This window comes from Haliaeetus albicilla, chromosome 11, assembly GCF_947461875.1.
Source record: "Haliaeetus albicilla chromosome 11, bHalAlb1.1, whole genome shotgun sequence".
NCBI classification, from domain to species: Eukaryota; Metazoa; Chordata; class Aves; order Accipitriformes; family Accipitridae; genus Haliaeetus; species Haliaeetus albicilla.
Genome location: NC_091493.1, coordinates 17,880,640 through 17,906,161, shown reverse-complemented (window position 1 = coordinate 17,906,161; position 25,522 = coordinate 17,880,640). Strand labels below are relative to the sequence as shown.

The 25,522-nt window shown below is 40.2% G+C and overlaps 1 protein-coding gene across 3 annotated transcripts in view; it reads left to right on the top strand.

Moving 5' to 3' along the window:
• The first annotated feature begins 3,828 nt into the window (after positions 1–3,828).
• ZSWIM8 (zinc finger SWIM-type containing 8) overlaps positions 3,829–25,522 on the top strand; it is a 63,427-nt gene continuing 41,733 nt past the window's right edge. For 2 of the 3 annotated variants that reach the window (XM_069796324.1, XM_069796323.1), the window contains exon 1: positions 3,829–5,013. In XM_069796324.1, coding sequence (XP_069652425.1) covers positions 4,836–5,013 — 178 coding nt within the window. In that variant the 5' untranslated portion in view covers positions 3,829–4,835. The remainder of the gene's footprint in view (positions 5,014–25,522) is intronic. The other variant, XM_069796322.1, reaches the window with a different exon arrangement.

Below are 25,522 nucleotides of genomic sequence, written 5' to 3'. Positions count from 1 at the left end.
GAGCTGCTTCTTGGCAAAGAGCCCAGCACTTGGCAGAGCACCCAGAAACAAATCAAGACAAACCAGAACCATCCCAAATTAATGAAGGGATGCACTAATCAAGGCTTTCTTACCTCGAGTAGTGTCCCCTCATCCCACCCTCCCTAGCTTCTAAAGACTGGGCATCTTCTTGGAGAATTTGATTCAGATGCTTGACATTGGGAGCATCATCCCGCCCTCCCATAGTCTCTTCTCTCATGGTGTTCTTCTTCTTATCTTCTTTCTTGCCACTGGAGGATGCAAACTGTCTTTGAACTTGGGGAGTCCCAAACGCTGCCCTGGAGGATCCCAACTGAATTTGGGAATTATTTCTGCATCTTAGTTTAAGAGGTGATAATCCTCCTCAAACCACGGAACAGAAGCCGTGCTGACAAGGAGCATTCATTACTGACAGTTGTCTTGTGAGGCTAGGAGAGAACCTGTACTCTGTATTGGCTCAGGTCACTGAGGTGTCCACATGAGCACCTGAGCAGGTGCTCAGGTAACTGCATAATTCCTCAAATTCTCATATTAGCCCACACATGGAAATTTTCTCCTCCCCAAACCAAACTGCTCCCGTACCTCTGCCTGGTAAGACTGCAGTGGGCTATGCCTGGGGAAAACTATCCTTTATCAGAAGGATGAAAACAGTCATCAAGTTTGCACGCTGCACTGTGACCAACTGTTGTTTTGACCTTGGCTATGACTTTGGGCCACTTTGGGTTAATCAGGAGGTCAAAATTTTTGTTTATTAAGTATTACATTGCATTTTGAGATAGTCTTAATCCAAGTAATTTGGTAGAAGGTCAACAAAACTCCAACTCTGGTAAATTCATAGGTGAGAGTACTAGGGCTAAATCTACTTGAAAAAAACAGAAATGACATTCCTGCACCTCAGATCACTGACAACAGAAAAAAGGAAAAGAAGAACCCATGGGCTAGACAGTAGAATGCTGTGGTACCAGCTGGAGCTTTGCTGATGAAGAACCTCCTTCAGACATCTGTGGAGAACTTTCTATCATTAGAGTCACTTTGCACCAGCTCAGCATTGACATACTGCTGTGGTGGTTTCGAGGATATCAAGTATCCTATCACTGTTATCTTTGTGGAACCAAGGTCTAAACATTTTGACTTTGTAGAACTAAGGGCAAAGCATTTTACTCGATGCTCTAAATCCCCAGGCTCTGCTAAGTATCACTCTCTGCTTGCCCCTGCATACTGTAGAAAGGGACTGAGCACAGTAATTACCTAATTGCCTGACTGTGTGTCATAGCTCACAGGGTAATTGCAACAACTATTGTTAATTAATACTGTTCCTCACTAGCTGAAAAACAGGTTCTAGGCAATGCTTTTATTTTCACCAAGGAAGAGTCTCTGAATTTCAGAGATCCTGAATTGATTTAATAGGCTTTGATACACAGATTTTTGTGTAACAGATTGTCCTGGTTTTGGCTGAGATAGATATAATTTTCTTCCTAGTAGCTGGTATAGTGTTATGTTTTGGATTCAGTATGAGAAGAATGTTGATAACACACTGATGCTTTCAGTTGTTCCTGAGTAGTGTTTAGACTAAGTCAAGGATTGTTCAGCTTCTCATGCCCAGCCAGCAAGAAGGCTGGAGGGGCACAAGAAGTTGGGAGAGGACACAGCCAGGACAGCTGACCCAAAATGGCCAAAGGGATATTCCATACCATGTGATGTCATGCCCAGTATATAAACTAGGGGGGAGTTGGCCTGGGGGGTGGATTGCTGCTTGGGAACTAAACGGCATCGGTTGGTGAGTAATTGCATTTTCTGCAATTTTCTTCCTTTCTGTCCTATTAAACTGTTCTTATCTTAACTCATGAGTTTTACTTTTTTTCCCCGATTCTCTCCCCCATCCCACTGGGTTGGGGGGATTAGAGAGCAGCTGCGTGGTGCTTAGTTGCTGGCTGGGGTTAAACCACAACATAGATTATTAAAGATAATATTGCCCGTGAGATGTTAAGCCTTGCCATACGTATGTGTGCATGAGTATAAATGAGCTCTTCCTATCTAATGGAAACGTATACAGATAGCCTGATGGCAAAAATTTCTGAGAAAAAAGCACAGCAATCCTATTAATGTTGTGAGAGTTTATTTGGCTAAAAATTATTTATTTATGTAAAAAGACATGAAGTGAATACTTTTCTTGTAAAGCTATTACCTCAGATACCTCCTCAAGAGGATCCCTGAAAGGAATTGTGTATTTTTAGAACAGTAGCTTTGGACAAGCAACACATTGTTAGATGCAATCTGGGAGAAAGATTTGAGGACTAGGATGCTGCAGACTCTCCCTTTTTCTTTACTGGTGGGAAAGCCACCACCTTCCTTTGCTCAGGGTTCTGGCCCTTCCCAGAAGTTACATTACACTAGGAGGCACTGAAGGATCTGACATTTACACAAGTAAACATACCTCTTAGAGTTGATGGACATTTTAGTGATGCATCTTTGTGTTCAGGATCTTAAATTGGTAAGCATTATGTATGTAAGAACAAGCCACAGAGGAAGTTGCCCTTGAGGTCCAAGGGGCATCTCTTAAGACCCACTATGAGGACGCATCAATTAATGTAATTTTTTTGGATCAAGGACTATAGTGAATTAAGATGATGGAGATGGTGAGCGTTCCCAGACAGAGCTCAGTTTCCCTCAGCTCTAGGATTATTGTTTCTTAGTACATCATTCTTTTTTCCATAGCTTTTTTTTTTCTTTTTTTCTGTCATTTGCTTTTTTTCCTCTGTACAAACATGGGAAGGGAGCTGCGGGTCCAGCCTATAGCTGTTTGGCTAACACTTACTCAAGAGAGAAAACTTACCATTTGGTATTTTACTGGTCCACTCTCACAAGGAACCAAGGAACTAGATCTCCAAAGCAAGACAGAACTATAGAAAAAACTCAAGCAGGCCCCCCCCCCCCCTTTCAGAGAGGGTAGGATGAGAAAAACCTTACCTAACCTATGCAACTCCTTACGTAACTGGCACGTGAGTTACTTTCTCTGTTTTAGTTCTGGAGTTGTTCATACTCCTGCAGCTCCCCAGACACCTGCTTCCTTCCCTCTGGCCTCTGCTGGAGCGCGAGGGGCTTTTTCGGCCTGAGGAAAGAGGTCATGGAGGTTTGACTGGTACCTTTGAAATGGGCTGCTTCTTCTAAGAGCCATATTCCCCTCATGTTTTATTTCCCTTGTGTTCTTTCCTGGCTGTTTTATTTTTATTTAAATAGAAAATGTTACTGGGAAATTGAGTATTTATCTCCAATCAGATGGTCACAGCGGAGTTGTTTCTACCTTATGCAACTTACGTGCGGTACGTTCTCGGAGTAAAAACCCCACGTTTTAGTGTCGCTCGTGCTCTCCTGTTGCCTTTGGCAGTACGTGCAGGTACAACAGGCAAGTTGTTTTTTTTATTTTTGTTTTATTACAGCCCCATTCAAACCTGCTCCAGCCTGTCCCCGGGTTCACCCGCTTGTTAAGAAGCAGCAGACAGGCCTCAGGCCGAGTGCCACGGCCCTTCCTTTGGGACTCCACCTCCACAGCGAGCCTAACCCGGCTACCGGGCACCCCGTTTTCCGCTGGTAGTTCCCTCGGCTCTTCCCTGCCTCCCTGTCCCGGAAGGGTCGGGCCGGGCCAGGGCTTGGCTCGACCCTTCCGGGAGACGAGGCCCAAAGCCCCTCGCACCGCCGAGCCCCGCGGCAGCTCGGCTATCCCGGCATGCACCCCGCGCCCGCCGGCGCCCGGTGGCGGAAGCCGGAAGCGCCGCGGCGGAAGTATGGCTCAGCTGGCGGGGGGAGGGGGGCGGGGTGTCGCAGGTGAAGCTGGGAAGCGCGGAGCCATCTTGGTGCCCGCGCCGGGCAGGGACCCGCTGCCGCTGCCGTCGCGCCAGGACAGCGAACCGCCGTCGGGCCGGGCACGGGGGGGCGTCCGCGCGCGGGGCCCTGCTGGCCATGGGCACCTAAGAACCGCGGGGTCCGACCGCGACGGGAGCAGCAGCAGCGGCGGCGACGGGCTGCCTGCCCCCCCCCCCCACCGGCCGGCGATCAGAGCTGGGCTCTCCCCGCCTGCCGCCGCCCGCGCCCCCATGAGGCCGGAGCCGCTGCCCGCCGCCCGCTGGCGCCCGTGACGAGCTCGCCGGGAGGTCGCGCCGCCCCCGCCGCGGGCGCCCCGGCCCCGCCGGGCCGTTTTTAAGCCTCCGCCAGCGGGAGGGAAGTTGTCCCGTCCGTCCCCCCCCGCCCGCCCCCCGCTGCCCCTTCCCGCCCTCGCCCTCCCTCCGGTTCCTGCACCGAGAGTGAGAAAAGCACAACCTCAGGGAGACTTGGCCCTGCGCACAGATACTTGCTTTCCCCCGGCGGGAGCCCCGGAGGAGGAAACCGGCCCCTTCCCTCGTCCTCCAGCGCCGGGGCCGTGGGCATCGGAAGCCTTCAGACCCTCCGTGTGGCCGGCAGGCACCTGTCCCGCCTGGAGGCAGCTCTCCTAGACCAGCCAGTCTCCCTCCGCCTCAAGTACATTTTGTGGACATAAGCATTTTTTTAACTTTTTAAAGAACTCGGGTTTTGGTTTTGGGGTTTTTTGTTTGTTTGTTTGTTTGTTTTTTCCTAGGATTTTTACGAGCTTCCCCTCATTTGATTTCCTGCTTCTCCCACCTCAGATAGCACTGGCTCTGTTTTTCCTGGTACTGTAGTATGGGGATCGAATCAAAATTGAGATTTTAAGTACTGCAGGAGCCCTCAAGTCCATCCACGTGTTAAAAGTGAGCAGTGCTGTTTCTGTCTTTATTCTTTTCCCCCCACGTCACCTGTCGGATGTGATGGAACTCATGTTCGCAGAGTGGGAGGACGGGGAGAGGTTTTCATTTGAAGACTCCGATCGCTTTGAAGAAGACTCTCTTTGTTCCTTCATCTCTGAGGCAGAGAGCCTTTGCCAGAACTGGAGAGGATGGAGGAAGCAATCAGCTGGACCCAATTCTCCCACTGTCAAAATGAAAGGTGAGGTCACCTGGTTTTGTTGGGATGCTCTTTGGACTTGTGGAAGCTGTGGGTTAAGGGGGGTTGGTGGGTGAGGAGATCTGCAGAAGAAATGTCAAAGCTGCAAAGAGAAGTCATGTGTAGGATCATTGTCAGGATAATTTTTGACCAAAGATTGAAACTGAAAATATACTGAGGATCTTAAGACAAAGCTGTCTGTTGGGTGAGTTTTCACCTGCATGCACTCTGTAGTATTGTAGTGCTGCTTTTCTGAGTAGATTTTGTGGGCTTGCTCTTGGAAATCTGAAAAGAGTTTTCTATGAACAAACTACAGATTTGGCCGGGGATAACTATACATAGGTTCCCACTTGCTTCGACTGAAATACACTAAGGTTTCGTAGGGGTTTTTGTAACTGATATAAAACTACTCCTGTAGAAGCACTAAGCCATCATTGTATAGAGCAGTCTATTTTCCTTGTCTGTTTCTTTACATTTCCCTTTTTTCTAGTAAATTAGCAAACTTTGTTTTGCAGTAGTAGAGCAAGAGGGCCTTAAGACTGTCACAAAGAAGTCAGCAAACTACAGTGTGTCTACTTCAAGAGTTGTTATAATTCCTTTCTTTTGATAGTAATTTATTTTTAATAGCAGACAGGAAAATAGATAACATCAGCAATTAAAAATTATTTAAAATTATCATATAGCTACTAACTCTTTGTTTGATTTTTTTTTTCCAAGTAAAACTTAATTTGTTTGTTATCCTGATGCATCTTGACCCTAGAATTCAGGTGGTGTTTACACAAGCAGAACCAGACATACAGTTAACAGAAATTACGCAAGCCCTTTCTACTCTTCATTTTATCTCCTTTCTTTTCTTTCAGTCCAGTGTCAGTACTTTTCCTGTTATTGCTGACCTTTGTGACCATCAAATGCCTCATTAATATCTCCCTATCTGGAACTGCAGAACTTCATTCTCTTCTGAATGTTGCCCTTACCTGAACAGAGAATGCAATTTATACTGAATTGTGCTGAAATCTGCCCATATTATGCTATGGACAAATGGTCACTCGTCACTGGATTAGGACCAGAAAGTACACTTTGCATTAACTGTAGGCTTTCGAGAGCCGCTTGAGTTTTAAATTTTTAATAAATTTGAGAACCGTCCCTAGCCCCAGGTGTGTAACTGCCTGTGTCTCCTGACTAGTCAGGATTAGAGTTGAGGGTAGGATGGGCACTTAAAATAAAAAAAATCCAAAACAAGAGAGAGAGAGAGAAATGCTGAATACATGCCCAACTTTCATAGCTCTCTTGGATCCTGCTGCTGGGACACAGTGGTTTTAGTAAGGAACATTCTACTGGTGTAAAGAAGGGGAATAGTGTTGGCATGTTTTTTAAAGCTATGAATCCTGCCATGCAGAAATAAGCATTGGGCACAGGACGAAGCGTATAAACTTCATGCTTTACTTTAAGTCTTGTTGCATATGTTAATTGCTGGAAAGGAGCTGAAGTTTTGAAAACATACTGCTGTGGAAATAAAGACATTTCTAGTTTGGCAGAGGTGTATGCAACTGGTTTGTACAGATCTATGGGTCAAACTGATGTTTAAAAAGGTGATAATTTTTGTTCAACTTTGAGATGCTTTTAGCCAACTGTTCTCCAATGGTTCAGTGTATGTGTGTTTTTCTGGGTCTTGGCCTAGTTCCTTCATCTCTCTTGACCGAATTAAAAGCAAGCAGCAATTGCTCTCTCTGTTGTCATCAACTTGTTGCATTAAAATGAACAATCACTTCAGTAGGTTGTGCATATTTGCAGTCCTCAGTCTCTTTCCTGACATGAGAAACACAATAGCTAACATTATTGTTGTGATAACTGTAATTATTTACACCATATTGAGATGTTGCTGTTCCGGATTCTGTGAACCTGCATAGGCGAGGGTTGTATTGCTTGTACTTGGTTCATATTTTTTAGGTTTTATCTGTAGAGAGACTTAATTCCTTTCTATGAAAGTTTTACTTTAACAAGAGAGATGTCCTGGAAGGATACTGTTGCCTGCTTTAAGGCCTTTGCTGGCAGTCCCCAGGCTCTGGGTCAGAGTTATTTTGAGAAGTATGGGAACATAGATTTGCTGCCTAAATAATTATTTATCTGCTCTACGAAGTCACATATGATATTACCAACATGGAACACTTGCAGGTACTTTACTGTATGCAGTGTGTTGCCAGTGAGTCTGGTCTGATGAGGAATCTGTCATCATCGGGGATCTCCTTGGATTTCGGAACTCCTGTACCAATTTAATTATTTTTAACACCTCTTTTTGACAATGTTTTTGTAGTCAGAAAAAACAGTTTGTATTGAGAACTTGCTGGATCCTGAGGTTGTCAGTTGTAGTGAGTCTTCTAAAACATGATCATTCTGAATTGAGCTGTGTGTTTTTATTTCCATAGTTTACCCTTTTCCCGTGGCCTGTGATGTAGCTGCCTATGTAAACAAAAAATGAGGTTAGACACTGAGTTCTTTGGTGTTAAATGCTAAGGGAAAACAACAGGAACTATATTCTGTTAGCCTTTCCCTCCAGTTTGGAGCTTAGCCTGTGTTTTCATTTGGGATCAGCCAGACAAGTTATGTAATAGAAAGGATTTCTAGCTTTTTCAATTGTTTTCAGTTTGTTCTTGTGAGCTTCCAATTCTTCATTAATTAGTTCAAAGAGAATCCCCCCGAGACTGATGTAAGTGCTGTTGGATGGGGAGTACTCTTCTTAAACAGACAAACTACCCGCACACACACTAGTTATGGCTTGCTTTCTTTTTGCAACTTTTTATTTTCTTCTTGGGTATTTTTAATATTATGATTATGCTTACTGTAAATTTAACAATAAGGCTTGGGGTAGCTTGTTGCAAATATACAGAGTAGTCACTGCAGAGTGTCACCAAAAAGTTGAGTTATCCACTTGTTTGTCAGTCACCCCATCAGCTTCCTAGAAAGATGATGGAAGGTAGAGAAAAATGTCTGAGTTTCTCTAATATGATCCTTGGAACAGAACTCTTCATTAAATGAGGTATCTTGAGTAGTTACATCAGAAAAATAGGACTGTAACTGGTTGATTTTCCCTCATTTAATTTTCACTATGGTAAAGTCCTCTTATATTACTTTCTAGAAAGGAATTTTCTCTTTAAATGTAGAATTCTAACGTGAAGGAGGAATGCAATGCGTCCACTTTATGGATGCCCTTAGATTTTGAAACTGTTCTCAATCTCCACTGATTCACCTGTACTGAAATCCCAGAGGAAACTTCAGCAAAGCATGTCAATTTTGGGAATACCAAGAGTCCTGTCATAATTTTGAACGCTTATTTTAGGAATTACTTGTTAGACTGCCTTGATTGCTTGTTTTTACCTCTTGTTTTTTCATTTTGAATGAGGTAATGCTTGTAGCTGATATTTGGCCATTGCCTATATATGTCATTGATTAGAAGCTTTCAGCTGTACTAGGCAGACAGGGGATTCACCTCTGAAGTTAAGGTGAATGGATGTTTTGAAGAACAATGTCCTTGCAGTGTATTCAGAACCATCTGGTTCTCCAAGTTGGTCTGTGGCTCCAACTCACCTTCTTCCATATTAAATTACTTTCCACCAATTTGTTGCCTTTCTACCAATGAATGCACCTGCTTGCCATTTCTCCACTTTTCTGGACAGTCTTTTCTTTCCCAGAAACCATTATGAGAGCCATTATGATCCTGTCATTTCCCTTCTCACTTTTTAAAACAGTTATATTTGTCATTGGTAATTGAAGTAAGTCTAGTGTTTCTGCAAATGTTTTGTTATCAGTTATCTTCACATAAGGATTTTTGTGACAGAGGTCTTAAGAGTAAATGTTAAAGTACACTCATTATGTCTCCAAACCCATTGTGGCTTTGTTTCTTCTTGAAAACTTCTAAGCTCTTTCCCACCCTTAGTCCTTTCCATTTCACAGTTTCTGAAGCATAAATGTTTACCAAACACTTAAGAAGTTGCCATAAATACTGTAGGATTGCTAAATAGTGTGTTCACAATACTTTTGTTCGGTTTGTATTTATTCATTCACACCAGCTTCTGCTGGAAGCGTGCTGATGAGTTGTGTTGGAACTATTTTCAGTAGGCAGCTAGTGAGAAAGCTTGATTTTTTTTCTTTCTTTTACTGTAAGCTTGAACTGTTGTATACTGTATTGCAAAACCCCCTCAGACTTAACGAACGATTGATGCAAGCAGTGATCTCCTAGAAAACATTCTTGTTATCCAGCCCCAGACAGTTTATGTTCTTCCAAACTGTTAGGAGTGCCCACAAAGTTAAGTTCTGGGCACAGTGCCTCAAGAATACAAGCTGTAGAGAGGGAGTCATTGGCAGAGAATAGACAGAGCCTGAGGTCAGGATATGGTCAGTTTAGAGAGACAACCTGATCAAAGTCTGAGTAGTGTCTATGCTCATAAAACGACAGTGACTGATTTTCATTAATTTATACAGACAAAGAATAAATGGCTTAGAGAGCAACACTTCTTCCTCAGGATTGCCAGGAACTAATAAATTAAAGTTAACCCTTACTCAAGCAGTAATGGCAGAAAACAGCAGGAGAGAGATGTAGTCTCTTTCAAATTCATACTGTGCTCTTCAGGCTTTTGTTCTTTTTGGAGAATACTGGTGTCGTCCAAAGTGTGTCCGCTCCTTGAGCCTGCTGAAGCTGGAAATGAAGCCTCTGTAGTTTGCTGCTGGTTTGTTACTGACTATTACTGTGTGTTATAAAGTTACAACTGACTTGGTTTTTTTTTTTCCTACTTTATTTGTGCCTCTGGTATTAAGAGGGAGATTATGTAATCAGCTCCCACTTCTGGGAGATACAGGTGTAATACATCTTGTGTGTTGTATTTTTTTAATTTAGTACTATGCATGACAAATCTGTTTTAGCCTAAATATATCTGTTATAGTATATCCAAGTTCACTAATAACATTAAAAACCCAAAACAATAACTGTTGAGCAAAAGTTATTGTATTGTTCCCTAATGAGTTTCTTTATAGAAGCAACAGAATTTTAAAAATATAAATGTTGGTGAGAAGATATCACAAATGCTTATGAAATAAGCAGAGATCAGGTGTCCAAAGAGTAAAGGTAATGTGAAGGTGAAGGCTTAGCTGCTAGTAGAAAAATAGGTTTCTTTACATTTTCTCACCCTAGTAAATGCATTTCACCTACTTTTGTACTCTGTTCCAAAGTGGCTGGTGATGTTGACTTGCTATATAGCAGAAGCAAAAGTTCAAGTTGAGGAAGAGACCTACTGGCTTGTAATATAAGGTGCAAAGGGGACATTGATTCATTAGAGCTGAAGATATCACAGAGAAGCTCTAGAGACAGTCATTTGTCAAGACCAATTGGCATAATTAAATGCAGTGCTTCAGAGATGGGATGCAGATTTCAGAAGCTGTCTAGAAGTTTCTACTAAACAAAAACATGGTTTCACAATGTAGTAATACCTCTGTCTTTTGGAAGGATGACAAGTTGAATGACTCTCACACATTTATCTCTTCATTTGCATTTTCCTGTGCCTTTCTGAGATAATTGAATGTGTGTATCCCTCTCTTCAGAAATGAGTACCAGAGAAACCACATAAAGAAGCTATCGGGAAAAGATTTTAAATGACCAATCCAGTTTTAACTCTCTTGTGGTCTTCTGGCCTTTTCCTTTACATAAGCTTCTCCTCACAATAAGTCTTGCACATTACTTCCCTATTTTAATGTCTCATCTTTCTGCTGGGAAATGCCTCATTTTCTCCTGTCTCATCTTTCTACTCATCTTTCTTCCTGGGTTCCACGGATTTTTCCTTTTTGTGTTTCTTTTCTCCTTCCTTTCACCTTGAGGAGATTCCTGTGTTGCTGAATGACCAGAGATCACAGATGCTCTATCTGCATTTCAGGCTGACTGAAGCTACAAGGGTTATTCTCCTCTGTAGCATGTTTACCTCTGGGGAAGCAAGGATAAAGATTTGGATTTGATGCTAAACTCCGGATTGTGCTCTCCCTTTATTAACTATCGCTTTCTTTAACTTCTTTTTTTTTTTCTTAGACCTGTTCTTCATTGCTAAAAAGTGGGTTTTATTTTTATCTATTTATTTTTCACCTGTAGCTAACTAGGTCTGTCCTGAGGTAAAAACAAAGTGAAGACAAAACATCTCAGGATTTCTGTCAAGCTACACTTCAGGTTTGAAGGGTGTGGTTATCTGGGCAAATGTAATTCTACAATGAAATGCAGTTCAGTATTTTACTCGTAATAACACATGTTAAAACAGCTTTTTTCTTTTCATGCTTAAAAGTTTTTTTTCATGCTTAGAAGTACTGCTTATGTCACTTTGAATGCTAGCGCCAAAAGTTGTTTTTTTTTGTTAAATTAACGTATTTGAATATCTATATGATCTGGTGCTGTAAGCAGGAAGAGCAGGCAGGAGATTAATTTTGTGTGTCTTAACAGCCACCACAGAGAGCCTTGTGTTTTGAGCTGTGCTCCTTCTGCGTACCTAGGGTCACCCATCAGTGAAGCAGTGGGGAATGAAACTGAAAAAATATTCCCGCAGCTTCTGGAGTGTTGCTGATAAAGGCCAGGAGCGAAAGAGACCAGATTTCTTTTGGTGATAGATTATAAAACATGTAGCAGAAGATGTAATTCCTGCCCTGATGAAAACCCTAGAAGATTTAAGATTAGAACTTAGTTACTCTCAAGATGCATCTTCATTTCTAGGCAGATTACTCAGTTTCGGAACCTGCATTTTCTGGGTCTGCTTTTTGCTAAAGTCCTACAACATGGGTGAATCTTTGCAACTCTTCACTTGACCATTAGAGATTTTTTTGCAAGTTGCTGAGTTCAGAAAGTGATGGGAAGTTTCAAGAAGCCAGGCAGGCTTGTTCCGTAGGTGGAGGTGTCCTCTTAGCTTCATAAATTGCGTTGGGCTGTTGTCAGTTCTGTGCTCCTCTTGCTCTGGTTTGGTGTTCTTTCTAGTCCTAATATAGTGGCACGATCTGTATGTTTGAAGAGCCATCAGTTAAATGGGATATAATACGCAAGTTTACAACTTTGGAGTTCCAGTTCAGTTTGAGGAACAGCAACAAAGCCATAGCATAAACTATATGCAGAAAAATAGCACCTTTTCTATGTCTAGATTTCTTGTGGCTTTAGTGAGAAAAGAAGAGGTGAGAAGTGAACTGATTGAACCTAGGAATGGCTGTTTCCAAATATAATATACCCAAAGTAAAAATTATTCTGCGTATGAGCTGTGGCAGTAAAACTCACATGTTGACTTGTGGCCAGGCCCTTTTCTTCCTCTCTGAAGTAGTACATGCTCTGATCAACATCTGGTTTGCAGCGTTTGTGTAGTAACTATGGTGAAGTTCATTTTTAAGCAAATGTGAATTCAGTGATTTCAGTTACTGTGAAAAGTTGGTAGAGGATTAGAGATGGCTTAGGTACTCAGATGGATTTTTTTTTTTTTTTTTTTTTTGGTAGGGTAACTAGGAAAGTTGCTTTTTGTATAGCCTAGTTTATGAATCTTTGCTTGGTTATGATGTTTAGGTTTTTTAAAATAGTTGTTACCCTATTAGCTACTGAGTGTAACAAAGGTGTCCTTACATGTTTTTAAGCTCATAGAATTGAAGGGAAATGTGTACATATTAATGTTAGTCTAGTGAATAGGAGAGAGCTTTCTTGTCCATATCAAGTTCTTGATAGTCTGTTGTTGCTGAGTAATATAATTTTTACTAGTATGCTGAGGAAAGCATAACACAGTGAGTTAAATGTTAAGAATAAGGAATATGAAACCAGAAATAAGGCATTAAAAAAAAAAAAGGCAATGGCAAGGATCATAAGGTAGTGTTTTAAACAAACAAGGAAAAAAATCCCTTCTCCCCCAGTATACCTTTGAGGGGACAGAAATGGACATCAGTGATTTGAACAGCATCTCTTATGCTGGTTATAAAACCAGGAGCAGACACCATCTCCTCTCAATTGTCTGTTGTCCTAGTTAATATACAGTACTTTGCTCCAGAGGAAGAAAGGAATGTACAGCTTCAAAAGATGTTTTACATACTTTAATGAACTTTTGGAGTAAATGTTTGGCTATTTAGAATCTAATTAATTTGGGGTTTTTGTTTGTTTGTTTTAATATTTTTAAGTAACATTCCAAAGAGTGAAAACCAATTTATTCTTTAGTTCTTAAAGAGCAAGAATGTCTTTAAGATTTCATTGCTCTTTTTAGACCAACAACCTTTTTCTGTCACCTATCTAATTGTAAGACTGTAAAGCAGTTATAAGAGTAATTTAAAATAGTCTCATGGCTAGAAGTTATTTTTTCAACTTTATTTTAATGCACTTTACCTGTATTAGTCTCTTCTCTCCCTCCTCCTGTTTTGTGACACCCTTCCAAACCCTCCAAACATAAAATTCAAAGCATCTATATATCAACTAGCTAAAATATTAGGCCTAGAATTTTTTTTTTATATTAAAGAGCAGTGATGCATAATATACAAAATATTTAAAATACTGGTTCTAATTTCAAAATACCATATCACACATTTCTAAGTTACCTCCTCTGAAGCTGTGTAGACTCAAGCAATAAGTATAGGGTTACTAACCAGAAGATTCTCATACTTCTCATGATTTGTGTGTGTTTTGATGCATCCTTTTTTCTTCGTTTCTTTTCCTGTAGAATGGCAGTAGTGTTCTGGCAAAGCTGTGGATAGTTGTGTAGGATTTTTAACAGAAAATACTGAAAGGGATGGCTCTGAGCATGTTTCTTGATGGTGCTTTAAACATTGTAGGCGAGGCTTGCAGAATCTCTGCTGTTTTGATTACTTTTAGTTCATCTATATTTGCTTCCATACAGCTGGAAACATACTATCTTTGAAAAGAATGAAACAAAGGAACTCTGTCGGGCTGTGATATACCTATTACTTAAAATCTTCTGGAATTGCATATTTTGGGAAAAGTGATGCTGTGAGAAGTACCTGGGTTTAATAAAATACTGTTGCTATTATGAATCATTATTAGTGTTTCTAGATCGCTGCAAGAAAAACCTAAGAAAGGAGAAAATGTCAGTATTTACCAGTATCAATTAGGAGAAGGTTGAGCATGTTTAAGATGTATACAACTGGAAAATCTGTGTGTTGATTTTTCTGTATTTAGCTAAATCTCTACTGGTGTGTGGTTAGCACTGAAAAAATTTGGAAGTTAAGACATTCTCTTTCCATAGAAGAGGGAAACCTGAAAAGATTGTAGGAGTAGTGTCTTTAAACAAATTCTTAACATCCTCATTCAGCTGCTGCAAGTAGGGGCACCTGAGTGTTGTTTCTCCATGTCTCAGTGACTTTGATGCCTTTCTTTTGTCTGCTAGGTTTAGTTTGTGGCTGTGAGATGTATAGTAGAGCTTTCAAGCTTCTTTTTCACATGGGATAAGGATTGGCATATAGAAGAAAGGGAAAGGATAAATGGATAAGATGGAGGAAGGAAGAAAAAATCTGTCCTCAGAAGAAATCCTGTCCCTTTGTGGGAGAAAAGCTGGATGCTGGAGGGGAGAATAGACTTGAGAGAATGGAAAAGAGGGAGGTCAGAGACCAAAAACAATATAGAAAAAGAAGTCCACATTTTTTTACAAAAATATAAATAGGTAGTGTGATAAAAGAAATATTACCCAGAATGTGTCTGCAAGCAACAAGAGTCTTTACAGAGAGGCGTCCAGCTGTACTTTTTCATATCAAGGTAAAACACTTATGAGGTGACTTGTTGAAGCAGCGGGCAGGTGAACACCTGGGCCACCAATTCTGGCTTCCTCCTCTGTTCAGAGAGATAAAAATTTAAGCAGATGATCATAATTCTTTGCCGTCCAGAAATACCAGTAAACATGAGTAATTCATTGGGGGAGATCTGAAAATGAAAACACTGATGTTTTAAAATCTGGTTGGTATGGTTCTTTTTTTGTGTGTGTGTTTTCCAGATAAACTAGTGGAAAAAGTTAATTGCAGCTTTTCTGTTCATTAGGCTTGATATCTCTAAAGATGCTGCTTTGAGCATGTCTTCCCAGACAGAACTAAAGAAAAAGTGAGGTGGCCTTGAAGTGCACATAGTCAAGTTACCATCTGGACTCTTTTTTAGATATATTAATTAAAACAATGCCTATGTACAACCAAGCCATTCTTACTGGCATCTTGTCAATGTATGTGACAGAACAAGGTTCTTCCTTGAAATACAGAAAAGTTTGCTGAACCTCTGAATATTGAGTATTGTGTGACCTTATGGAATCTGTCCATGTCTTGTTTCTGATCTTTGTAGGACTTCAGGTTTACTGTCCTCGGTGTATGCTTACGTTTGCCTGACTTTGTATATCACAAATTGTGATTCTCAAGACTTACCCCTTAATCTTCTTCTTTTCTTTTTAATATCCCTATATTGGAATTCTTACCTGGTAAATTTGCGTGTCTCATCCTGTGGTGAATTACCAACACAAATCCTTTTTAATCCATGTTAGGGGTTGATTGGATAGCTTGATGATGTCTTGAATGCCCAAGTTCCATGTTTTTAGGAAACACTGATTGCTGATGTAAAAATTATTGCTAAGTATTTGACATTTAAGCTTCATGGTAGTCCTGCTGGTGGGTTAGTATGTATTTAATAGGTGTACAAATGAAATGACAACTTCTTCTGAGAATCTAATACCTTTGTGAAGTCTGTAGGGCATCATTTAGTAATTGTCTTGAGCTGTTTACAGTTCCTGCTGCATATTGCATGTAATTCCATTTCCTACCTCATATTTAGGTCAGTAAATGCTGAGATGGGAGAAAAAGGGAAATGTGGCTGTAAATTTGTTTACCAGAGCCCCAGGTGAAAATATTTGTAACTTACACCTGCATGTAACTTTCATACATGACTTGAAGAGAAGGTGATCTGACACAGAGAAGTTAGTTGTATTTGACCCAAAATGCCTTTGGAAGTTTTCATTGACTAACTGATTGCATTTAAAGCAGTAGTGCATGGGGTCAGCTAGGCTGCTTATCCTTCTCAAGGACAGGGAGTTAGTTTTCCCTGGCTAGTTATGAGCAGCAAGTGTTTCAAGACTTCTGCAGACATTTTTAGAAGGTGGTTGACTTTGCTTCAGTCTTGTGATGTTGGAGAGATCTTGGGGGATAGTATGCATTTGCCTAAGTGAATTCATGCAATTGACCATAGTTAATCAGTGCTTCACAGTTTCCCAGTGCTGCTTTTGTTATTATTTTTGTGCACTGAAAATGATAGATGTGCTTGTAATTCATTTCTCCTCTGTAAACATTCTGTAGCTCTCTGCTTTCTTCATATCTTCCTTGGTACCCAGTTTTGTTTCCCCCCCCTTTTGTTTTCTCTATAGGTGATGTGAGGGAAATGAAAGAGAATTTATTTCTTGTTAGAAGAGGAACTTTCTCCAACTGTAGGATACTAAGAAATGATCAGATGGATACCTTATTCTGAGTGAGATGAAATGCAATTGCTGCGGGGTGAGAGCTTGAGGAGAGCTAGGGACTGCTGGCTTTGGAAGCCTGTGTCCTGCAGTAGCAGTTCAGGCTGGTCAGGGACTGCTGTGCTGCACCTTTGAACTGCAGTTGGAGAACCTAGAATTCAAGGACATTGCTGAGTGGGCTCTGTAACCTCCCATAAAGCCATAGACCTGGGGTTAGATTTGGGGAGATTTTTACAAAACCAAAAGAGGTAAAGAGAGGAGTCGGGTAAGATTTTTTCAAAAGCATTTCAATATCTAACTTCTTTTGACTCCTGTTTATGAAACAGATTTTTAAACTTCTAATGGTTTCCTGTTGGTGGTATTAAGAGGCGGTATCTTCTTTTAGCTCCTGACAGATGTTTAATTAATTATTTTTTTTTTTACCCTAGAGGTGAGAGTGCCTTTATCCTTTTCAGACAATAACTTTCCCATCAGCCCCAACAAAATTGGCCTGATCTCATTCTGATATGCTCAGTAATACAGCTCTTCAGTGTTTGCCAGTGCATTTGTCTGGATGCCAAGTGATACTGCTCTGGGATTTAGACACAGCAAAAAAGCTGGTTAGAGATTAATTTTGCATGTAATACTTAAGGATGGATACTAATGGTAGAGAGCAGCACATGAAATAGTAGAGGTTGCATGGTGTTTTGTATGACTTCCTTTCCGGATCTGAAAACATATCAATACTTCTTGATAGAGATTGATCCTCAGCTGTGATGCAATCTGACTTTTTGATATGTGTTTGTGTTCCATCATCTACATTCAGAAAAGTTATCTGTTGGTCTTCGTAGCTTGGTTTTTTTTGTCGTAGGCCAGTGGAGATAATTTTGAATTCCGAGCTTTTAAAATACCTTGCATGGGGCAGAAGTGGGAATAACTGGTAGTACTGAGCCTTGCTTTCAGGAAATGGGAGCTGTTTGATGTCTGTGCTCTGAATGCACAACCCTGGTAATGCAGTATGCTTTCTGCATACTGGGGCGAGAGAGCGAGGAGTAACAGTGCAGGGGAAATGACTTGCCTGAAGCTGGTCTGCTTCATCAGCTGTAGAGTTATTCTGAATGCAAGCTGCCCAATTTGTCATGAAACCTTGGCCAGTACTGGCATGAATTTGTGTTTTGTAGCACTGCCTGTCTTGCTTTACAAGAATCTGCTGTTCATTTTGGGATTTCTAACAGCTGTCGGTTGCTTGCCCGGGCTGCTCTTTTTTTGAAATGAATTCTTTTTTAGGGAGGGAAATGGAAGGGTGTTTGGATTGAGAATTTTCTTGTCTGAATTTCCAGAGGAGGTTGTCAAGTTGTGAATGCTGCATTGCCTGCCTAATGCTGGTATTACAGTTTTGGGATCTCAGTCGTGTTAGAGTGGGTGAGAGTTGAGAAAAGAGCTTACCGACATTTTGCTTTTGAGATGCAGAGCTTATGAAGAGGCAAATAGATCTCCTTTGGCATAAGGCATCAACATAACATCGAATACTCCAGTTTTGAGAGCGCAGCCCTGTGCAGAAGATTTTCACAGTTACTGCATAGGAGAAGCAATAGAGTTAAATGGAAAATACACCTTTCTAATCTGGACTTGTCTTGTGTTTGGAGAGGTTCTGACATTTGCTCTGAGCAGATGTTTTCTGTAGGTATGTTGTACGCATCTGCAACAAAATCTTATGTGAACCATGAGGCAGAAGTTAGGTGGCTGGGATCTTAGGAATTCAAGTTTAGTGATGGAGCAATGTGCTGGTGTTTCTGTCCTGAAGTCATGAAACCAAATCGTGGGTTTTGGTTTCATCTTTGTTTCCTTCCCTTTGCCCATCAAACATCTTTTTGGTTACCAGATATAACTTGTAGCTTTCCACCTTTGCCTTGTCCTCAAGTTCTGAAGACATGATTCAAGTGTTTGGTTTTTTTTCTAGAGATCTGGTTTCTAATATAGTAAAAGTGTTGTAGCTATGATGCTTAAGGACGTAAGGAAGACAAATTTGTAAGGAAAGAAGGGAAATCTGTTCTTTAGCCAGCTGACCTTTGGAGTGCAGAAACAGGTTTCAGATGTGCAGCTTTTCTTCTATCTACTAATTGCAAGATGACCTTTGAGGGATGATTACGCAGCAGGTTATCTGCTTGGCAGTTAAGGTTTACTTGGGCATATTGAAGCTCTTTAGTCATGTTTACCAGTGGTGAAAGGAGGAATAACACAACAGAGTGGTTATTTTTCTTATTAACATCTCATACTGCTCTGAAGAGAGGATTCCTTCAGATGTTTTGCTTCCAAAAGTGTTCTTGTTGACACAGAAAACCACAGATGAAGTTGGGAGGGGTAGAAGCAAGCAGCTGCTTCAAGAAGGTGTATTGAGAAGTTTGCCTCCATCTTCATGTACATTGTAGCCTCTTGCCTTGAGGAGCTGTTTCTTATGTCATTTTCTAAAAAGTCCTGTAGCAGAAAGCATTGGCCTTTTTCTTCTGGCATACCTCTGCTCAGCAGTACTAAGCTCCCCAGCTTTCACCTGGTAATGCCAGTACTATGTTATTTGGTTAAATTGTATTTTCTCCCTATTGATTAAGTTCTGACGAGAGTAACAGTATCCTCCGCTGGCTGTTGTTGCAGTAGGATTATGGCAGTCACTGCTATTTTGTGGCATGAAGGAACATTCTGAATCATTTTGTGAAAGTTTCCAAACAAATTTGTGTTCGGATTGTCTGACACAAGGTGACCTGAGTAGTTGGTCTGGCAGTCAGAGGACGTTGAACTTGCTCCCCATGTGTCTCAAGTTCTCATCTGGTGTGGCACAGGGATGGGAGGTCTGATTCTCAGTGGAGAAGTCTCATTTGGAGAGAGTGCAGGAAGAAAAAAGGAACCATTTCCCCACAAATCTCTAGAAATTCAGGGAAAGTAAGTGCTGTATGTATTAGTGTGCACTATGCAGGCTAACATAAGAACCTGTACTTTTCATCAGTGTCTGCTTGCTTGTTTCAATGTTGTTTTTGCTTTAAAAGGAGGGGCAGTGGGAACTAGAGCATCTCAAAGAAAGACTTTCTGAAGTTAGATCATGACCACTTTATACAGCAGTAGAAGGTTTTGCTACTGGTAGAAGGTTTTTGCTAACAGGAAGAAATGATTACTGCAAGGAAAGTTGAGACCTGGCTGTGGGATTTTTGGCATACTCTTACTGAATTAAACTCTTAGCGGGTTAGGACTCTTGGACCTTACACACATATCATGCATCTTCTAAGTTTTAGTTCTCTGACCAGTTATTGTTTAGCATTATAAAGCCTCACCAACTTTCTTTTTGTAGGGCTTTTTTTTATGCCTCATGAAATCTTATGGAAGTCTCACCAGGAGTTGGCATAATACTCAAACACTTTCTGCTTTAAAAGATGTAACTTTAAAAATAATAACATAAAGATAAAATACTTTTTAACTCAGTCTAATAATGAAACAGCGGAAGTTGAGCTGAGTATGTGGGATCCCTCCTCTGTTAGGTGCTCAGATTCTTTAACAAAAATTGTTTTGGGATGCAGTCTCTATGCTTGATGTTAGCACAATACTGATGCCATTTCTCCACAGGTGAGCAAAGTTAAGTCAGCTGGGTTTTAATTGTTTTTTTTTTAGCTCTGTACACATGCAGAGAGTGAGTGTAGAAAACCATTGTGAAAAGGTTTTGTCAGAAATTTTTTTTTTAATAATTCAGATGACCAGAAGGGGAACTGCAAGCCTTAACAGGTTTAAAACTAATAACACTTGAAAAAAAAGACCCACTCATCTACTCCAAATCCACAATGTGATTTAGTATTGTATTCTGCAAATCTACAGGGCTTGTGTGCAAATAAAAAATGAGTATTATTTTTTTGATATTTTGATGTATTTTAAGGTCTGCCTTATAGAAGAAACTAATTCTTACTTCCTGAAATGTCTTAATCTTGGAGGCAGAAGTCATGATCTCAGGATATGTTTATGCAGTCAGCCAAATAATATACTTCTCTCATTTTGAAGGGATATGTAAATACAGCAACAAAAAGATAGTTTGAGCCATTAAATATTTTGACTTAAGTGTATGAGCTGTTTGTGATGTAGTGTTAAGCAATTTTCAGAAATCAAATTGACCTGAAATTTGACTCTGTCCATGGTTTTTGCTGTAGGTGGCAGAGATTTTGGGGGTGAATTGGACACCCTCCTGGGATAAAACAACCCTTTTTGCATCGGATTAGGAAAAAAAAAAAAAAAGCCATTCTTAGAATGTTATTGTGATGGTTGTAACAGAATTTCTGTAGTAATAGTTAATGCAATTTGTTAGTTAAGCATGAGGTTTCCAATTCTGGACTGTAATCTGCCCATCTGGGATTTGTATTTTTAATGGGTTTTGGCTATGAATCTCATCAGTCTTATCCAGTAAATGCTAATGAAAAAGTTCTGTTGCTTATTCATCTTCTCAACTGCTTTGTACATAAAAATGTCATTCTGTGGCCTAGGGCTGATGTAGGTGTCCCCCCAGTCCTTCTTTTCTCTTTCAACATGGTCTTCTGAATCTCTGCATTTGCTACCTTGTGACTTTATTCTCAGTGTAATTTCGCTGCTGCAAAATGGGATCCAGATAGAGTTGTATAACTCTAGTTGAGGAAATAAGAGGTATAAGAAAGTCTTGTAAACACAGATCCCATTAGGGTTTTAATACTGTTAGTAAGCTTACGGGCGTAGTAGTAGTGGAGGAGGAGGAGGAAGAAGACAGCAAATAGAAGCAGACCTGTTCCTAAACTTAAACCAAACATACTTAGTTGATAACTTTCCTTCCTGAGAGTTCTGCACTATTTACAGGCAGTAAAAAGGGTAATGTGCAAATTTAACAGCTGAATTACATGGACAGAAAAATATAACCAAGTAACCCTGGTAGTTCATTTTTCTTTTGCTTTATCCTGTGAGCAAATCAATGTACTAGTGATTCAAACTGAATCTTTATTTGTTCTCTGGAGCATTTTGCTAGTTTGTTGATCACTTAGTTCCCTCTAGGGCTATGTTTTCAGTTATATAAAAAAAAGTGTGTGTATATATATATATGTGTGTGTGTGTTTATATATTCATTCTTGCATAGTGAGAATATCATCCTGCCATACAACCCTAGTGGAGAAAGCCATATTTTTAGAGCTTTTCCTGTGGCTAACTTTGCCTGAAATGCCTGATGATTGCATTACAGTGCCCTGTCCTTGCTGCTTTTCTAGGTCAGTTTAGCTGCACTTGCTAGCCTGTTATGAGTCTGGCCATTTTGAAAATACAAAAACAGAGAGAGAGAACAAAACCAAAGGAACCCTCAAATCAGAATGCTCCCTCCAGTCATCTTTTCTGAGCAAGCTTGATTAACAGTTAATCATCAGCAGCATTTGTAGCATCCTTTCTACATCATTTGATCCCTATTCTTGTCTTGCCTAACCTTCTTGGTCTGTCACAGCATGTGAAAAACTCACACAGGTGAATTCCACCGAGGGCTACTGTTCTCCATTCGTTCTTGCAGCTGGCTTTGTGGATGGTGAGGTGTTTGGCAGGGAAGTGGTTCAGAGTGGGTAGTATCTGAGAAACAAATAGCTGAAACTTTATTCTGACTTGGTACAGCAGGTGTTACAGTGTAAAGGAGTTGCTTATTTTCTTAAGATTGACACTGCTTGAAAGATTGACACTGCTTGAATAGTTGAGGAACCAGGAACATGTATCTTCGCATTGGTTTCCTTAGTCTGTAAAAGGAAAATAAACTCCTACTTTTTAGCAATACTGTGGTTTGCTTGTTTTTTTACAAGGAATGTTGTGGGTTTTTTTTCAGTTGGTATAAGATGGCATGGAATTATTAATCTGAAGCAGAGGAATGCTAATTGAAGACAGCTGGGAGTCAGTATTTGAATATTGCACTGTCTTCAGCTTTCAAATGCTTCATCCTGCACGTAATCAAGCTAGACCAGGACTGGGTGTGGGGGACAGCTCTTTGTGTCCATTCAGCTGTCAGGGTCTGACATTGCAGGGCCTTGGTTCAGTCTTGGGGTCCTTACTCCTTGGCTTGCCAGTTTGCTTCCTTCTCTTGTACTGTATTTGCGGCAAGAAAGTTCAGTCTTGGTGCTTGTTCAGTACTTGGCATGTCTGCTGGCCTGCCATAAGAGCACCCATTAGTTCCAATTGTGCTGAAGCAATCTGTGCTCTATGTGCGTGTATCTATGTGTCCACTGTGAACACCACTGAGACCAGCTACATGACTTGGAAAGATCATCTACAACCCAGTGAGTGACGATTTTTTGAAGGGAAATGAGTTCCTAATTGTAAGAGTCAGAATACAGGCCAGAAAGAGGGCATCTTGAGTGAGATTTTTCGTTATTATCTGATGTGCTTTATTAGATAGTCTATTCTTGGCATATGTCTAGCTAATCTTTCTTTTACTGCATGGTATAGCTTCATAGCTGCGCCAGCAGCTCACCCGTGAACCTTTACAGCTGAAGCTTCTCATGCTGTTCAATTTAGTTTGAACTCTTTTATCCCAAATCCTCTCTTCCCTAACTTTGGCCCATTTTGGCACGGGTGTTTAAAGGTGAATGCTACTTCTGTTGCTTTAAGTGCTTGTATGTTGTCCCTCTCTCTTCTCTACATTTAAAATTATGTTAACTATTTCAGTTGTTTTTTTTAATGTTAAGTATTTAGTTTCCTTCTGGAGCTTGATGGTTGTGGTTCAGTACATCATATGTGTTCCAAGTAAAGTCTTCGTATGTTCCAAGTCTTACAGGCACAGACTAGAGTAGCTGCAGTATCTCTTCTACTCAAGTGGCGAACTTTTCCTTTACCTCTTTGAAAACATAGCTATCCTGCTTGTGACTGCATCATGAAGCTTACATTTAATTGTGCTTAGTCTGATTTACTCCCAAGATTGTAATCCCAAGACTATTCAAGGATGCTCTTAATATTCCACCATTTCTATGTATTATGTACTAGTGCATTATAAGTGTATTGTATTTTTTTAATAATATTGCCTGAAGTTTGGGAAATTGTATGGGACAGGTATTAACTACCCATCTCACAAGTCTGTGCTTGAAGGCCACAAACCAGCAAGTGGACAGAAACATACCCTTACTGCTTATGTAGGCTACAAGTATATTAGTTCAACACTTCTGAAGATACTCGCTTTCTGATAACTTTGTAGGCCTGGGACCTACCTGGGCAAAATGTTAATGTGACAGCAAACTGACTGGTGGTGGTATGTCTGTGACCCATTGAATCAGTTCTGCTCTTAATTTAATGCCTCTTTGAAAAGAGAAATAAAGTTAATGAGCCTTGTGGACGGAGCTTCGGTGAGAAATGCTCTTGAAGGAAGAGAAGACATCTTATTTTCAGACTTTTGCAACATGCTTCTGTTACATACCATGTGACTTATCCTCAGTTCAGAGGTGAATTTTGTTTATTTTTAAAAACACATATGTTGCATTTTATAGGATATTATGTGGTAAAATGGAAGAAGAACAAGTAAAGTCGTCTAAGTAATGGCCTAAATACCTTGGATCTTATTTATTTGAAATGAAGAGTAAATTTTTAATTAAAAAGCTCATGTTTCATTTTGCAATGTTCACCTTGGGAAACTGTTTTTTTAAGTACATCCAGAGCATTCATCTTCGAGTGTTACAGAGTTCAAGACAAAGGTTAAGTTTTCTGATGTTTCTTGCAGAGTTTGAGACCTGACGGAGTATATTTCTCTGGCACGTACTTCTTAAAGACATCAACTCTGAGAATAAATTTCTAGAAAGGAAAAAAGAACAAGAGAATAAAGTAAAACCCACAGCAGAATTTTAGAAGGAAATGTACAAAAAATAGAAAATAGTAAGAAACCAAGTATTTTTGAAGAGTTTTGATTTAGGTATGGTATGGTTAAATGTAATGCTTGCTCTGCTTGCCCATACTTGAGAGTTCTCAGCACTTTTTGGTTTTAAGGGGTATCAGAGGGAGAATATATCAGTGACTTAAAGGGGCAGTTTACTGATAGGCACTTAAGTAAAACAAACAGATATGCTTGAAGTGCATTCTACAGTAACAGATTTATCTTTCTGCATGGCAAATCCTGTAAAAAGCAACGTAATATTTACCATTTTTCAAATGAGGTTTGTAAAACAGGTTTTATAGCACTCCCCACATACTGGTTAAGATTGCACTCTGCTTATTTCCTGTTAGTTTTACTGTTCTTCTCACTTTAGCTTTTGATATCAGAAGTGCTTCACTTAATTTTCTTCCTCTTGTTCTGTGTATAGTTGCATTACTTTGGTCTGCTCTGTTACATTTTGGACTGAAGCCAGCGGGAAAGGTGAGGGGAAATGTGAGATGGGACCAGGGATAACTATAAAATCAAAGCTGTAGACTCATCTCTAAAAAGATAATGCAATGTAACATGCCATTTTTCTTAAGGTATATATAGCAAAAACAATGTGTCCTGTCTTTGCTCTTTGTCTTCTCTCTTGCTGTGAGATTTGTTCACTTGCATTTGTATTTATTCACTTGTACATATAGTTTATTTTTAGAGATGTGTGTCAAATGAAAGTAACCAGTGGAAATAATTTAATTAGATAACAAATATATTCAATGCTTGGCCTAGTTGGTTTTTCCTTCAGTTCCATTTAATAACTCTTTGGTATTCTCGTGGCCCCTATTTTGCTGATTATTCAAGCAGTTTCTTCTCTATTTGTCTATCATGGAAACTCAATTATTGTACTGAAGGAATAATAGCTCAGTTTGAACATGATCTGTTTTTATGAATAATTGTTGGCTGCAACTTGTTACAGACTACCCTATGTTAGGAAAGGCTAAGCAATGTAGCTACACATGCATCCCTATGTCAGTAAGCCCTGCTGGCACAGAAGTTGTTTCCACTGGTGAAAATGCATGTTTGTGTGCATAGCCTGTGTTGGCTGTTTTGGGGTTAGGGGTTTTGTTGTTGTTGTTTCAGCAGAAATAAGTATGTCTATACTAAAGTTTTAGCTGTTATAAAATGGCTATAAAAATCACACCTG